Below are 16,037 nucleotides of genomic sequence, written 5' to 3'. Positions count from 1 at the left end.
GTGTGACCCTGGCAGGTTGGAACTTACCGTGTAGAACAGGGTGATCTGGAACTCAGAGGTCTTCCTGCCTCTGCTTCCAGAGTGCTGGAATTAAAGGCTTATACGACCACATCTGGCTTTTTAAAAAAAAAAACGTCTTGCCGGGTAGTGGTGGCACACACACTTTTGAGACAGGTGTGCCTGTCTCAAAAAAAAAAAAAATCTTTACAAGGACGGGTGGAGAGATGACCTGGCAGTTAAGAGTACTTGTTCTTGCTGGGCCAAGCTCCAGTCCCGAGCACCCATAGAGTGGCTCACAGCCGTCTGTAAATCCAGTTCCATGGAACCAGACATTTTTCTGTCCTCCCTGGGCACCAGGCACACATATGGTACACAGACATACATGTGGTCAAAACATTCACAGCTGGGCGCCTCTAATCCCAGTACTCGGAAACAGAGACAGGCACACCTCTCTCAGTTCGAGGCCAGTCTGGTTTAAGGAGTGAGTTCCAAGACAGCCAGAAATGCTCAGAGAAACCTTGCCTCAAAAAAAAAAAAAAATTCACAAAAAAATAAATTATATAGGAGCTGGAGAGATGGCTCAGGACACTGGCTACTCTTTCCCCAACATCAGTACCAGCAAACCTTTCATTACTTTTGATTTGTATAGAAATTACATATTTCATCCAAGTGTGATACTGTCTATAATCCCAACACTTAGGAAGTGGGGTCAGGAGGATTTAGAGTTCGAGGTTGTCTTTAGTTGAGCAGTACACACAAAGCCAGCAGGTGCTGCCTGAGACCCTGCTTAAGGGGGCGTGGCTGGAGAGAAAGGGGCGTGGCTGGGGAGAGAGTCGGCTCAGCCCTTAAGAGCAACTCCTTGCATGGTGGCTCATCTGTAACCACCGTTTTAAAGAGCCAATGCCCTCTTCAGGCTTCTGTCTGGTATACATACTTGCAAATAAAACTTTTATATATACATAAACAAAAAATCAGAAAGAGGGGCGGGAGAGATGATTCAGTGGTTAAGAGCACTTGCTGCTCCCTTCAGAGGACCTGCTTTTGGTCCCCAGCAACCACATCAGGCAGCTCACAACCGTCTGTAACTTCAGCTCCAGAGAGACACCATATCCCTGATCTAAAGGGCTCTTCCACACACGTGGTACATAGATAAAATAAACACCTTACTTTTTAAAATTAAGATATCAGAACTCCTACCCAACTTACATATTGCTATTAAGTAGCTTTAAATTATTTTTAACATTTTTAATTAAGCGCTTGTGTGTATGTGCACACGAGTGCAGGGGTCAGTAGAGGCCAGAGGTGTTGGATCCCCCTGGAGCTGAAGTTACAAGTAGTTGGTTGCGAGGAAATGTGGGCGCCGGGAATCGAACTGGAGCTCTCCGAGCATTCTTCCCCAGCACCTTATTATATGTCTTGTTTCCTAAACCTGATTCCTAGCTATTCCTTTTATCCGACGCGATGGGTTAGTCTCCTACATAGGGCTTTGTGTTCACTGAGAGCAGCATTTGCGCACCGACCATCAGGGGGCAACAGAGAGCTTGTGTCTGAAAACCTGGTCCCGGAGTGTCCGCGAAGAGCCTGCGCGATTTGAACCCTCCCAGCCACCGTTAAGCTCGATCCGGAAGAGCTCGACTCTTTCCGGGTTTCGCGGCTTTGGAAGCAAATTTGGGGCTACCCAGTCCGGTACTCTGGACTAGGACTGTCTACGGCCGCCGGCGCGGGCGTGTGGCGCTGCAGATCTCTCCTGGCCCCTCCGCCGTCCTGGCTGCTCTGCAGCCTGCGCGCCCGAAGCGGGACGCGTCGCCATGGCGACGCCAGCGGGGCTGGAGCGATGGGTGCAGGAGGAGCTGCACTCGGTGCTGGGGCTGAGCGAGCGGCACGTCGCGCAGTTCCTGATCGGCACGGCGCAGCGCTGCGCCTCGGCTGAGGAGTTTGTGCAGCGCCTGCGCGACACCGAAACGCTGGACCTGGGCGGGCCGGCGCGGGACTTCGCGCTGAGGCTCTGGAGCAAGGTGTGTGCCGCCGGGGCGGGCCACTCGCAGCTCAGGGGGACCGCTTCGCGTACACACGTCTTGCGTTTCGAGACCGAGTGTAGCTGTCTCTTCTAGGGATGCCTGGAACTTTGAAAATGTAGTACACAAGCTGGCTTCGAACTTGCAGAGAGACCCACCATTCCTGGCTCCGCCAAACATCTGTCTTTTCCCCTGTTACCTAGCTACTGTGGTAGGTGCGGGGCATACAGCTCTGTGGAGAAGACTTAGGAGAGAGGGATCTGCGAACGTCTTTAAACCTAGAGCCCTTGTTAGTTACCCACATACTCCAGGGCTGAGGATGTCTCTCAGGTGGTGGAGTCTTGTCTAGCATACAGTAAGTCTTGGGTTAAGTTTCAAGTCCTGGGAAAAAGACACTGAGAACAGAGCTATGGGAATTAGCAATTAAAAGTTAGGATGGAGGCTGGGAGAGATGGCTCAGCAGTTAAAAACCCTTGCTGCTCTTCCAGAGGACTTAAGTTCCCAGCGGTCAGCTCTAGTGGCACACAACGACCTGTAATTACAGCTCCAAGGGGATCTGATGCGCCTTCCGGCCTTTGCCAGGGCTCCATACCCATACACATGAATGGATAACAATAAATCTTAAAAAGAAAGTGGGTTGTGGAATGTAAATTACTTGAACTCTGAGCCTTTTTTTTTTTTTTTATTCTATTGTGGGACTGGAGAGATGACTCAGAGATCAAGATCGCTGGCTGCTCTTCCAGAGGTCCTGGTTCAATTCCCAGCACCCACATGGCAGCTCACAGCTGTCTGTAACTCTAGTTCCAGGGAATTTGACACTCTCACATAGATACACATGCTGAAAAAACACAAGGCACATAAAAGTAAAAATAATCATTAAAATTTTTAAAAATTCCATTGTGTGTGGATATCAGAGGACAGCCTGTGGGTGCTGGGTCTCGCTCTCCACCATAGGGTAGTTTTTAATAATCATTTGATAGATGGGTTCCCGGAAGGAAGTTCAGAAGCGGAGGGCCCTGTTGAGCTGAGAACATGGAGCAGAGAATGATGAAGATTGGTTTAACATAAAGGCAAATGAGCCGGGCGGTGGTGGCGCACACCTTTAATCCCAGCACTCAGGAGGCAGGGGCAGGTGGATCTCTGTGAGTTCGAGGCCAGCCTGGTCTACAGAGCTAGTTCCAGGACAGGCTCCAAAGCTACAGAGAAACCCTGTCTCGAAAAACAAAGACAAACAAAAGATAAAGGCAAACGAGAGTAGTGAAGTCAGGAGCTGCCACAGCGTGTTTTCTACTGGCAGGTGCCACGGAAGGCCGTGGTAGAAAAGCCAGCTCGGGCAGCTGAGCGAGAGGCCCGCGCCCTGCTGGAGAAGAACCGATCGTATAAGTTGCTGGAAGACAGCGAGAGCGATGAGGAGGCAGTGGGCAGGGACGCGAGCAGTCTCCAAAAGAAGCGGAGAAGACGGAAACACCTCAGGAAAAAACACCACGGGGAGGAGGAGGAAGAAGAGGAAGAGGTTTCCGAAGTAGGAAAGGGAAAGTCAGGGTAAGTCTGAAGCGAGGAGAGAGGGAATCGGAGCAGGTGGTTGGCTGCAGGGAGGATAAGGGGAGGATAAGCTTCCTCGGTACCGCTCTTTGACGCGCTGGGCTGGGTTCAGGGGGAGTAAGTCACCCGCGGAGGACAAGCCAGCCTCAGAGGATGAGTGGGAGCGGACGGAGCGCGAGCGTCTTCAGGACCTGGAGGAACGGGATGCCTTTGCAGAGCGGGTTCGTCAACGGGACAAGGACCGGACCCGGAATGTTCTGGAGCGGTCAGACAAGAAGGTGAGCTGAAGAACGTTAGATAAACCTGGATTTGGTTGCAGAGATGTCTCTCGGAAGACAAGGGTTGTCGCTAGGGTCCCTGTGTGGGGCAACAGGGTCCTGTGGGCTTTCTGGTTAGGGCTCTCCCTGCCTGGTTGAAATCACAGAGGTTCCTCACTGAAAAGGGCAGTGAAGGACGTTTGTCATTCTGAGGGAATGGTCAGAGATGTGGGTATCTTTGGCCTCATGACCCTCTACTTGATTTCTTCTTCTAGGCTTATGAAGAGGCTCAGAAACGCCTCAAGATGGCTGAGGAAGACCGGAAAGCCATGGTGAGACCCTGTGTTCAAGAAGCAAGATCCAAAGACAAGAGAAAGACTGATGGAGTTGGTTGGCCATAGCAGGAAGTGTTTCAGAGGGATTCCGGTGAAATGCAGGTGGATGGTCAGTCTCTAAAAGAGGGGGCCTGGATGACAGGAACCAGCAAAGAATGGGCTTGGTTTGTAAAAGGAAGAAAGTGACAAACCCTCCTGACTCTGTAAGATCAAGTCATAGTGTTTGTGAATAAAATCTGACTTTTCCTGTCCCCAGGACTTGATGCAAAAACGTAGCAGCTAGTATCCAATGTCTCACTGCTGCCCTCTTTCGAGTTTCCCACTCTCCTCTTGTAGGGAACTGTGTTGCTGGTCCGGTAGGATGAGGATTTGACTGTCCTTCCCGACCCAGGTCCCTGAGCTCCGGAAGAAGTCTCGCCGAGAATACCTGGCGAAGCGGGAGCGGGAAAAGCTGGAGGACCTGGAAGCAGAGCTGGCTGATGAAGAGGTCCTCTTCGGGGATGTGGAGCTGAGCCGCCACGAGCGCAGGGAACTCAAGTATAAGCGACGAGTGAGGGACCTGGCCCGGGAGTACCGGGCGGCCGGCGAGCAGGAGAAGCTGGAGGCCACGAACCGCTACCATATGCCCAAGGAGACTCGAGGCCAGGTAAGGGAGCCCTTGCTGCTCCTGAGCGAGGTGCGTGTGGCGGCTGGTCCGGGCCATCCATCTTCAGGCACGTCAGTTTGCCTCTCTCCATAGCCAGCTCGAACTGTGGACGTCGTGGAGGAGGAATCGGGTGCCCCAGGAGAGGAGCAGCGGCGCTGGGAGGAGGCCCGGCTAGGTGCCGCATCTCTTAAGTTTGGGGCCCGAGACGCCGCCTCGCAGGAGCCCAAGTACCAGCTGGTGCTGGAGGAGGATGAGACCATTGAGTTTGTCCGTGCTGCTCAGCTCCAGGGTGACCAGGTGAGAGGAGGAGTCTGGGATGTTGGGAGGGCCCTCTGAAGATGGTGGGGACTTCACTCTCCACCCCCTTCCTCAGGAGCCGACCTCAGCTCCAGCCCCATCAGCCCAGGCCCAGCAGAAGGAATCCATCCAGGCCGTGCGCCGCAGCCTGCCGGTGTTCCCCTTCAGAGAGGAGCTCCTGACCGCCATTGCCAGTCACCAGGTCCTCATCATCGAAGGCGAGACTGGCTCTGGGAAGACCACACAGATCCCACAGTACCTCTTTGAGGAGGTCAGTCATTGCAGCCAAGGCCCAATGTCGCCAAGGGCCCAGGCCTTGAGTCGGACCTGGCAGACTTTTGTGTGATGGTTGGCGGAGTCCTGTCCTGTCCTGTCCACCCAGTCATGAGGCTTTTCAGACAGGCTGGGGGAGCTGGCTCGGCACCCCTCGGCGTCCTGGTTTTCACTCACCTGTTCTCTCCTGACTTAAATCTTTCGTCTCTTCTCTTGTCCCTGCCTTGCCTGGCTCAGGACAGCATCTCTGTCAGAGGATTACCTCTTTCTCCTCTCCTCTTAGGGCTACACGAAGAAGGGTATGAAGATTGCGTGCACCCAGCCCCGGAGAGTGGCGGCCATGAGTGTGGCTGCCCGAGTGGCCCGCGAGATGGGTGTGAAGCTCGGGAATGAGGTGAGTTCTTCGGGGATCCAGGAGAGGGAAACCTCAGGTCTGGGCCCCGGTCGGTCGGTCCTTCTTACCGCCTCGCCCGTCTCTGACCAGGTTGGCTACAGCATCCGGTTTGAGGATTGCACATCCGAGCGGACCGTTCTGCGCTACATGACAGATGGGATGCTGCTCCGGGAGTTCCTCTCTGAGCCTGACCTTGCAAGCTACAGGTACGCTTGGTACCTGCCTCTCTGCGGATGCACGGCCCAACTGCTGGGCTGCCTGCTCCCCTCAACTTTCTTCCCGGAGCAGGTTGGCCGCTGTCTGTTCACTTAACACACCAGTTCTTTTTAGTGTATTGAAACACGGTTTTGCTTTATAGCCCAGGCAGGCCTGGAGCTCACTGTGTAAGCTGAGCTGGCCTCAGTCTTGCAATCTCAACACTGAGCTCATGAGAAAGAGCCACCATGCCAAGCAGTGTGTGCTTTAAGGCACGGTCCCACTCCACTTCTGCAGTAGAATAGCTGTTCCCGACTGACCCAGAGATGTCTGACTTCTTCCATTCCTGCTGCTAGGCAGTTTCCTGCCTTTTGGCTTTATTACATTTGAAAAGAAAATTTTGCTGGGCGGTGGTGGCGCATGCCTTTAATCCCAGCACTTGGGAGGCAGAGGCAGTCAGATCTCTGAGTTTGAGGCCAGCCTGGTCTCTAGGGTGAGTTCCAGGACAGCCAGCACTGTTTCACAGAGAAACCCTGTCTTGAAAAACAACAACAACAACAACAACAAAAAACCCCTATTTTTGTGTGTGTGTATGTAAGTGCATGTGTATGCGTGTGTGTATGTATGTGTGTATGCATGTGTGTGTATATGTGTGTATGTGTGTGTGTGCAATGGCATATGTAGTGGATCAGGAAGCAGCCTGCAGGGGTCCATTCTCCCCTTTCACCACGTAGCCTTGGTGGCCAGCACCTTTACTGTTGGATCATTTTACCTGTACTATCTTGACTGCTTTTCTTGACCAAGTCCAGGATGGGTCACAGATCACGGAACCCTGGCCCTTCTTAGCATCTGTCAGAATCCTATGACTGGAATACTTGACTCCTCCCCCTCCTCCTTAGCCCCGCCCACTCCTTAGCCCCGCCCCTCTCCCATCCAGCTCCCTGCTTTCCCTCACTTTCCCTTCTCCCTCACCCCTCTCCCCTTTCCTCCCCCAGTGTGGTGATGGTGGACGAAGCCCATGAACGGACTCTGCACACGGACATTCTCTTCGGGTTAATTAAGGATGTTGCTCGATTCCGCCCTGAGCTCAAGGTCCTGGTAGCTTCAGCCACCCTGGACACGGCCCGTTTTTCCACCTTCTTTGATGATGCCCCTGTCTTCCGAATCCCTGGACGCAGGTTTCCAGTTGACATCTTCTATACCAAGGTGCCCCTTGGGAGGATGGCGTCACTGTGAGGCGGAGGAGCTGGGGCCGGTTTAGGATGCTGTCCAAGGGAAGGGTCTAATGAGACACCAGGGTGGGGGTAAAAGACATGCTGAGGAGGGAGAAGAGTCTGAGCTGGTGGCCCTCTGTGACCCGAACCTTCCTCCTCAGGCCCCAGAGGCTGACTACCTCGAAGCCTGTGTTGTGTCTGTGCTGCAGATCCACGTGACACAGCCCCCTGGGGATATACTCGTGTTCCTGACAGGGCAGGTATGCGCTGTGGCGGGAAGCGGGTGGGTGGGTGGACTGTTTCAGGGAAGGACAGGGCTGGTGTGTGGGTCCTGTGACCAGGACTCCTGCCCTCCTGCTCTTCATCCAGGAGGAGATTGAGGCTGCCTGTGAGATGCTTCAGGACCGCTGCCGTAGACTGGGTTCCAAAATCCGGGAGCTCCTGGTGCTGCCCATTTATGCGAACCTGCCCTCCGACATGCAGGCTCGCATCTTCCAGCCCACACCCCCCGGGGCCCGAAAGGTCAGTGGGGGAAGCCTTTGCTCCTCACCCTGCTGCCTAGGCAGTGAATATCGAACAGGGTATGCTCCCCTTGTTTACCCGGCTGTTGGGCACAGCTGAGGCACAGCCAGGCCCTCACCTTCCGGTCGGAGAGAAGTAAAGTTAGCGGTAGCTGAGAGATAGCGAAGCTTCAAGTTTGGTGGGCTGAGGAAGCCTTTGTTTGCCAGGACATAGGGTCTGAGTGACCCTTGATAAAATGGCTGGGAGGACCCGGAGGAAAGCAGGCGTGGGTGAAGTCAGGAGTGGGTTTGAGGGTTTTGAGTGCTGCCGCAGCCAAAGCTGTAACAGCCCTGTCTGTCCTGGAACTAGCTCTGTAACCAAGGCTGGCCTCAAACTCACAGATCCGCCTGCCTCTGTCTCTCAAGTGCTGGGATTAAAGGCTATGCCATCATTGTCTGGCTTCACTCAGATTTTAAAAACCAAAGGACTTTAAGTAGACTTATGGTTCTCATTGAGCAAATATTTATCGAGGGCTTGGGGATGTGGCTCAGTGTAAACACGCGCCCAGCATGCATGAGGCCCCGGCGCCGAGGCCCAGGACTGCTGAGCGGGGAAGCTACGCTGATGGGCAAAGTAAGACTTACAGTCTGGTGGGAGGAGACGTGAGCGTGTAAGTCTGTGTCAGTTTGTACTGAGGACAGTGAAGAGATTCAGGACAGCACGGGAAGGTGGAAACAGAATCAGGGCTGAAGGGGAGGAAGAGCAGAAAGGCTATTTCCAGTGGTGGAGGGAGGCTGCTCTCCAAAGGCCAGGGTAGAGTGGAGGAAAGAGGGGGTGGCCCAGGCTGCTGTCCAGGAGGACTGCTCTGCTGACAGGCTGGTGTAGATCATCTCATAGGAGACTGCGCCTGCAGGAGTCACTGGGCAAGCACACATGGAGGGCTGGAGCAGCCCAGGGGGGTGCGGGAGGGCGCTAGAGGGGGGATCAGGAGTCACTGGGCAAGCACACATGGAGGGCGGGAGCAGATGGTGGTGGAGAGGTGGCGCAGGGTCCTTGACATCCCATCCTTCATCTCTGAAGAAAACCCCTAAATTCAGTTTCACTTCTTTGGTATGGCCCTGCTGACTGCCACCCCAGACCTGCCTCGCCTCATCGCCTGGCCTTTGGACGCTGTCCCTCATTGCATTGAACTTTCTCAGGTGTCCAGTAGGTGACTGGGTCTCAGGAGTCACTCCTCTCACTTAGGTGGTTGTGGCGACAAACATTGCAGAAACCTCGCTCACCATCGAAGGCATCATTTATGTGCTGGACCCAGGGTTCTGCAAGCAGAAGAGCTACAACCCCCGGACAGGCATGGAGTCTCTCACCGTCACGCCCTGCAGCAAGGTCAGCCCACATCTCTGTGAGGTCCAGGGAGGCAGGTTGTCCCCCAGAGCATTTGAGGACAGAGTTCAGTGGTCTAAATACTCCAGACTTTTGAGTCAACACTGCCCTGGCCATGTGTTCGCCCCTGCTTTCTTTCCAGGCCTCAGCCAATCAGCGGGCTGGCCGTGCAGGTCGGGTGGCTGCAGGGAAGTGTTTCCGCCTGTACACGGCCTGGGCCTATCAGCATGAGCTGGAGGAGACCACAGTTCCTGAGATCCAGAGGACAAGCCTGGGCAACGTTGTGCTACTGCTGAAGAGCCTAGGTGACTGGGCTGCCCGGGTCCTCCATCCTGCCAGGGTGGGTGGGGGGCGGGTGCTGGAGCTGGTGGGGGGGGACTCTAGCTTGGGGAGGACTCTATTCCAGTCTTCGTCCTGCCAGGTCGGGTGGGGCAGGCGCTGGAGCTGGCGGGGGGGGGGGCACTCTAGCTCAGGGACCGCTCCGTTCTCTCCAGGGATCCATGACCTGATGCACTTTGACTTCCTGGACCCTCCGCCCTATGAGACCCTGCTGTTGGCTCTGGAACAGCTGTATGCTCTTGGAGCCCTCAACCACCTTGGAGAACTCACCACGGTGAGGAGCTGGCGTAGGCTGGGACAGGGTGAAGGAGAGTCTGAAGGCTCTGGGAACCCCTGGGTGTTGCCAAGGACTCTTGTAGTGGTGGAAGAAGCCTGAGGAAAACCGGCCTCACCTTTCCCTGTCTTTGCTTTAGTCTGGTCGAAAGATGGCAGAGCTGCCTGTGGATCCTATGCTGTCTAAAATGATCTTGGCCTCCGAGAAGTAAGTCTCACCCACCCAGCTCCTGCCACAAACTGTTCACACCGTCTCGGTCTCAAGTGCCATCTCTCTCTTCTCTTTGTCATGTTTTTTTTTTAAATATTTATTTATTTATTATGTATACAATATTCTGTCTGTGTGTATGTCTGCATGCCAGAAGAGGGCACCAGACCCCATTACAGATGGTTGTAAGCCACCATGTGGTTGCTGGGAACTGAACTCAGGACCTTTGGAAGAGCAGGCAGTGCTCTTAACCACTGAGCCATCTCTCCAGCCCCCTCAGTTTATTTATTTTTTATATATACTAGCCAGGAGATGGCGCCAGATCTCTTTACAGATGGTTGTGAGCCACCATGTGGTTGCTGGGAATTGAACTCAGGACCTTTGGAAGAGCAGGCACTGCTCTTAACCACTGAGCCATCTCTCCAGCCCCCTTTGTCATGTTTTCTAAATAAATGTTATTTAAGATATACAAGAAGTCTTAAGCCGGGTGGTGGTGGCACACATCTTTAATCCCACCACTTGGGAATCAGAGGCAGGCAGATCTCTGTGAGTTCAAGGCCAGACAGTTCCAGGACAGCCAGGGCAGTTACAAAGAAGTAAGACAGAGAGAGCTCAGAGACCTCCGTCCGTTCTCGTTCGTCCTTTGAGGTCTGGCTGTGACCTCATCTCTTGCTGCCCTCCCCAGGTACAGCTGCTCAGAAGAGATCCTGACTGTGGCCGCTATGCTGTCTGTCAACAACTCCATCTTCTACCGGCCCAAGGACAAGGTCGTCCATGCAGACAACGCCCGCGTCAACTTCTTCCTCCCTGGTGGGGACCACCTGGTTCTGCTAAATGTGTACACACAGGTCACTGGGAAAGGGGGATTTGGGAAGTGTGGGATACTTCTTTTTTGAAAGATTTATTTATTATTATGTACACAGTCCTCTGCCTGCATGTAGAGGGCACCAGACCCCATGACAGACGGCTGTGAGCCACCATGTGGGTGCTGGGAATTGAACCCAGGACCTCTGGACGAGCAGCCAGTGCTCTTGGCCACTGAGCCATCTCTCCAGCCCCCAAGGGTGGGATCCTTCTGTCCTGATGTTAAAGCTTAGGACTTTGTCTTGGCAGTGGGCTGAGAGCGGCTACTCTTCCCAGTGGTGCTATGAGAACTTCGTACAGTTCAGGTCCATGCGCCGAGCCCGGGACGTGCGAGAACAGCTGGAGGGGCTCTTGGAGCGTGTGGAAGTCGGCTTGACTTCCTGTCAAGGAGACTATGTTCGTGTGCGCAAGGTCAGGGTTCTTGTTAATGTTTTGTCTTTTTTTTCCTCTTTTTGTTTTTTTCAAGATGGGGATTCTCTGTGTAGCCTTTGCTGTCCTGGAACTCGCTCTGTAGACCAGGCTGGCCTCAAAGGTGGAGATCCACCTGTTTCTGCCTCCCAAGTGCTGGGATTAGAGACATGTGCTTCTTAAACCCACTTCTGCGGGCACACAGCAGTTCCCCTGCCTCAGCTCTTTCCTGGTGTTTACTGGAGCCTAGACAGTATGTCAGTGGGTTCCCCACCTTTCTAGTTCTCCAGGAAGCTGAGCTCAGAGGTGGTAAGTGGAAAGCCCCAGATGGTGCCTAACGGTATTTTCTCGCCTGCTCCTTAGGCCATCACTTCGGGTTATTTTTACCACACGGCAAGGCTGACTCGGAGTGGCTACCGCACAGTGAAGCAGCAGCAGACAGTGTTTATCCATCCCAACTCCTCTCTCTTTGAACAGCAGCCTCGCTGGTTGCTCTACCACGAGCTTGTCCTGACAACAAAGGAGTTCATGAGACAGGTGAGGGACCCGCTTGCTCAGGTGGGGAGAGACGGGGAGACAGTATGCTGGCATCTTAAGATCAATTCATATTTCTGGGACTGGCATTGAAACAAGGTTTATTAGTTTAAGTGTAATCAAATTTAATGTATGCTTGGGGTGTAGTCAGTGATAGTCCTTGGCACCATTACAAATAAATATAAATCTTTTCTTGCAATTGTTAATGCCCTCCAAGATCTGAGGATTGTAGTTCATTCAATAAATATTTGAAGCTGTGCCTAAAGGCACAGGTCTGTAGTCCCTGCTGCTCAGGATGAGGCAGGACGACACACATTCAAGGTCTGCCTAGGTAACGTAGAATGTGGATCTGGAGCGATGGCTCAGTCATTTAGCACACGCACTGCTGTTGCAGAGGACCCAGGTTCAGTTCCCAGCATCCATAAATCAAGCAGCTCACAACTGCCTGTACTCCAGTCCAGTTCCAGGGGATCCTCCGTCAGCCTTGCCTGGTCTCTGCAGGCTCTGTACTCATGCACACTGAGACACCTACACACACATATCAAAAGAAATAGAACTAGAGAGATGGTTTCGCAGTTAAGAGCACTGACTGCTCTTCTAGAGGACCTAGGTTCAATCCTCAGCACCGACATGGTGGCTCACAACTGCCTCTAACTCTAGTTCCAGAGGATCTGACACCCTCTTCTGGCCTTGTTGAGTACCAAGTATGCAGGTAATATATAAACATGTGCCGGCAAAGCACCCATACACATAAACAATGTTTTAGATGTGGAAGAAACTTAGAGGGAGAGCTGAGGATACCTCAGGGACAGTCTTCTGTAGCAAGCACGAGAGCTTTGGTTCCTCTCCTGAATAAAGAAAATGTGCACTCAGTAGTGGGGCTGGAAAAGCAAGCAAAGCAGATGACGTCTGCCCCGACAGAAGGCTTCTCGAGACTCACCTGCTGTCCGGAGCATGTCAGGGTGTGTCTGCTGTTGGCATGAAACAGCCTCAGTCAAAGGCCTCAGTCAGAGGGGATAGAAAAGCCTTTTTAACCACACAGTGAAGATTCTGGCTGGAAGTAAAGGAATCCTACTGCTCTGTTCCCTCGTTAGGTACTAGAGATCGAGAGCAGCTGGCTTTTGGAGGTGGCTCCTCACTACTACAAGGCCAAGGAACTAGAAGATCCCCATGCTAAGAAAATGCCCAAAAAAGTAGGCAAGACACGAGACGAACTGGGCTAGAAGATGACGAACGGACTGGACCACACAGCTTCCTATTTCTTCCATACTTTATTTAATACCTACTAAATAAAATTATTTTTGGAATGAAGTGTGTGGGAACTTTGGGACCCAGAGAAAGTGACATGAAACTGTACCTTGTTGTTTCCTTAAACTTTATTATTTACAAATTAAATTACACAGCAGCTTTACACAGCATGAGATGGGAAGAAGGCAGGAGAGTGGAGGGGAGGTGGCCAGCTCTGGACGTTCCTGTCCACCTTCACCTCCTCTTGTGCGCAGCAAACTCTTCATGACGCCTCCACCCAAGTTGGGCTCAGGCCTTGGAGCACAGGTGTAAGTTGGGCTCTGGTTCTGAGAGCCCCAGGGCCACCAGAGCACCTACCAGCAGCTTTTTCACAGGCGTCGAAGGTGAGTGTGAGGGCGTCAGCTGCAGAGACAGGTTAATGAGGCTGGGGGTACACAGACGGTTCTACCCTTCACCCCGCCCCACCCAGTCCCAACACTCACCTTGTCTAGGTGATGACGGCAAATGAGGCCACTGGAATTCAGGTAGAAGGTGGAATAGGCATCAAAGGTCCTGGAGAAGGGAGAAGCTTTTGGAGGGGGGCGAGTCATCCTGAGACTTAAGCATTTGTTAAAACGAGTTCCTGCCGGGCGATGGTGGCTCACGCCTTTAATCCCAGCACTCGGGAGGCAGAGGCAGGTGGATCTCTGTGAGTTCAAGACCAGCCTGGTCTACAGAGCTAGTTCCAGGACAGGCTCCAAAGCCACAGAGAAACCCTGTCTCGAAAAAACCAAAAAATAAAAAATTAAAAAAAATAAATAAATAAACAAACGAGTTCCTAAGGGTTGCACGTGCTCCATCACCTGGACTGCTTTACTTGAGCAGGGTCTTGAGTCCCAGGCTGACTTCCTAGTCTCAGCTTGAATACTGGGACCACCAGTCGCTCCACTCTGCCAGCCACCTAATAACTTAAAACTCCTAATGCTGCCGGGTGCGGGTGGTGCATGTCTCTATAATCCCAGCACTCGGGAGGCAGAGGCAGGGGGATCTCTGTGAGTTCAAGGCCAATCTGGTCTACAGAGCAAGTTCCAGGACAGGATTCAAAGTTACAGAGAAACCCTGTCTCGAAAAACAAACAACAACAACAAAAACCCCAAACCCTCCTAATGCTCAGGTTGGATTCAGAGCAATTAAAAGCAATTAAATCATAACGCCCCTTCTACAGAAGACCTAGATTACTGCTCTGTGCAGCGAAGTTGGTGGCCCACCATTGTTTTATCGTGTGGGTGGGCGGGCAGGTGCATGTGCCAGAGCAGAGGACGATCTGGGGAGCGGGTCCCCTCCTCCCAGCATGTGGGTACTGGGTATTGAACTGAGCTGCTTGTCAGACTTGGAAGCAAGCGTCTTTACTTACTCACCAAATCATCTCACTGGCCCAGAAACCATTTAAACACTGACAATGGTGGAGGCGGAGCCTAATAAGTTTGGGGATGTACCAGCCAGAAACTTAACCACGTTGTTCACCCAGGGTCATGAAACTAAATTTAGGATGCAGTATTTTTATTCATTTGGTTTTTGAGATGGTTTCATATAGTCAACTCCTGATCCTCCAGGAAACGGGAATATTTTGTTCATTAAGAACGTATCACGTGTCAGGTCCAAGTAGCATAGAAGAAACTGAAATTCAGGGATTTCTTCTTTTCCTTCTGAGACCAGCTGTCCTAGAACTCACTGTGGAGACTAGGCTGGCCTCAAACTCAGAGATCTGCTTGTCTTTCCTCTGCAGTGCTGGGATGAAGGTATTTATCAACACCACCCAGCCGGGGTTTGTCTGTCTGTCTGTCTGTCTTCCTCTTCCTTCCTTCCTTCTTTCCTTCCTTCCTTCCTTCCTTCCTTCCTTCCTTCCTTCCTTCCTTCCTTCCTTTTGTCCCCCTTTTTTGTTGTTTTTTTGAGACAGGGTTTCTCCTGAATGTACTTTGTAGACCAGGCTGGCCTCGAACCCACAGAGATCCACCTGCCTCTGCCTCCCAGGTGCTGGGATTAAAGGCGTGCGCTACCACTGCCCGGCTCTGACTGGGGTTTCTTAATAAACACAAAAATCTATTAATTTTATTAAAAGTAGTCTGTACAATCGATATGGTTTTGAGTACAGGTACTTGCAGGCAAGCCTGTATACTGAGTTCAATTCCCAGGATCTACACAGTAGAGAGAACTGATTCTCCCCAGCTGTCTTCTGAACCATCACTTACATGCTATGATGTGTACTGCCACATGCACACCCAACCCTTAAACTTATATGATGTTTACTACACATGTACATAAACACAAACAAATAAAAAAGTTGGTTTTTTTTTTTTTTTTGGTTTTTCGAGACAGGGTTTCTCTGTGATTTTGGAGCCTGTCTTGGAACTAGCTCTTGTAGACCAGGCTGGTCTTGAACTCACAGAGATCCACCTGCATCTGTCTCCTGAATGCTGGGATTAAAGGCGTGCGCCACCACCGCACGGCTAATAAAAAAGTTTTTAATGATTTTTAAAGGTTTATTTACTTATGTATACAGTGTTCTGCCTGCATGTCTGCTTACAGGCCAGAAAAGGGCACCAGATCTCATTATAGATGGTTGTGAGCCACCATGCGGTTGTGGGAATTGAACCCAGGACCTTTGGAAGAGCAACCAGTGCTTGTAACCTCTGAGCCATCTCTCCAGCCCCCCAAAAAATTATTTTTTAAAAAATTTTAAAAAATAGACAAATAAAATCTCTACCCCCAGGAAATTTTAGGATTTATTTATTTATTAAGTATACAATGTTCTGTCCGTATGTATGCCTGCAGGCCAGAAAAGGGCACCAGACCTCATTTCAGATGGTTCTAAGCTATCATGTAGTCTCTGGGAATTGAACTCAGGACCTCTGGAGGAGCAGCCAGTGCTCTTAACCACTGACCCCTCTCTCCAGCCCCTCCAGTTCCCCTCAGGAACTCTATAGTCAAATCAGAATAACTCAAGCACTGTTGGGAAACAAGATTGTAGTGGCATTTCATAAATAAAGCTTGCCTGAAGATCAGTGAGTAAAACAGCCCCACTGGTCAGCCTTACAGTGGTGACACACACCTTTAATCCTAGCCTAGAGAGAA

General features: G+C 51.9%; 2 protein-coding genes across 3 annotated transcripts in view; one reads left to right on the top strand and one right to left on the bottom strand.

Moving 5' to 3' along the window:
• The first annotated feature begins 1,656 nt into the window (after positions 1-1,656).
• On the top strand, positions 1,657-12,989 carry Dhx16 (DEAH-box helicase 16). The gene is made up of 20 exons (XM_005370747.2): positions 1,657-2,015; positions 3,313-3,557; positions 3,670-3,835; positions 4,090-4,146; positions 4,541-4,795; positions 4,889-5,092; positions 5,169-5,363; positions 5,649-5,759; positions 5,850-5,965; positions 6,950-7,160; positions 7,330-7,428; positions 7,538-7,690; positions 8,915-9,055; positions 9,195-9,357; positions 9,547-9,665; positions 9,805-9,872; positions 10,558-10,720; positions 10,986-11,147; positions 11,508-11,681; positions 12,773-12,989. Exons 1-20 carry the CDS (start codon positions 1,809-1,811, stop codon positions 12,899-12,901), a joined length of 3,138 nt encoding a protein of 1,045 aa, XP_005370804.1. The 5' UTR covers positions 1,657-1,808; the 3' UTR covers positions 12,902-12,989.
• Positions 12,990-13,036: 47 nt separating this feature from the next.
• CUNH6orf136 (chromosome unknown C6orf136 homolog) overlaps positions 13,037-16,037 on the bottom strand; it is a 6,231-nt gene continuing 3,230 nt past the window's right edge. For both annotated transcript variants that reach the window (XM_005370745.2, XM_026777858.1), the window contains exons 5-6: positions 13,409-13,478; positions 13,037-13,328 (exon numbers count right to left, since the gene is read on the bottom strand). In XM_005370745.2, the coding sequence (XP_005370802.1) occupies positions 13,215-13,328; positions 13,409-13,478 (184 nt within the window). In that variant the 3' untranslated portion in view covers positions 13,037-13,214. The remainder of the gene's footprint in view (positions 13,329-13,408; positions 13,479-16,037) is intronic.

This window comes from Microtus ochrogaster, unplaced genomic scaffold (assembly GCF_000317375.1).
Source record: "Microtus ochrogaster isolate Prairie Vole_2 unplaced genomic scaffold, MicOch1.0 UNK87, whole genome shotgun sequence".
Classification (NCBI taxonomy): Eukaryota; Metazoa; Chordata; class Mammalia; order Rodentia; family Cricetidae; genus Microtus; species Microtus ochrogaster.
The sequence above is the reverse complement of the archived record's forward strand: the minus strand, read 5'-3'. Positions and strand labels throughout refer to the sequence as shown.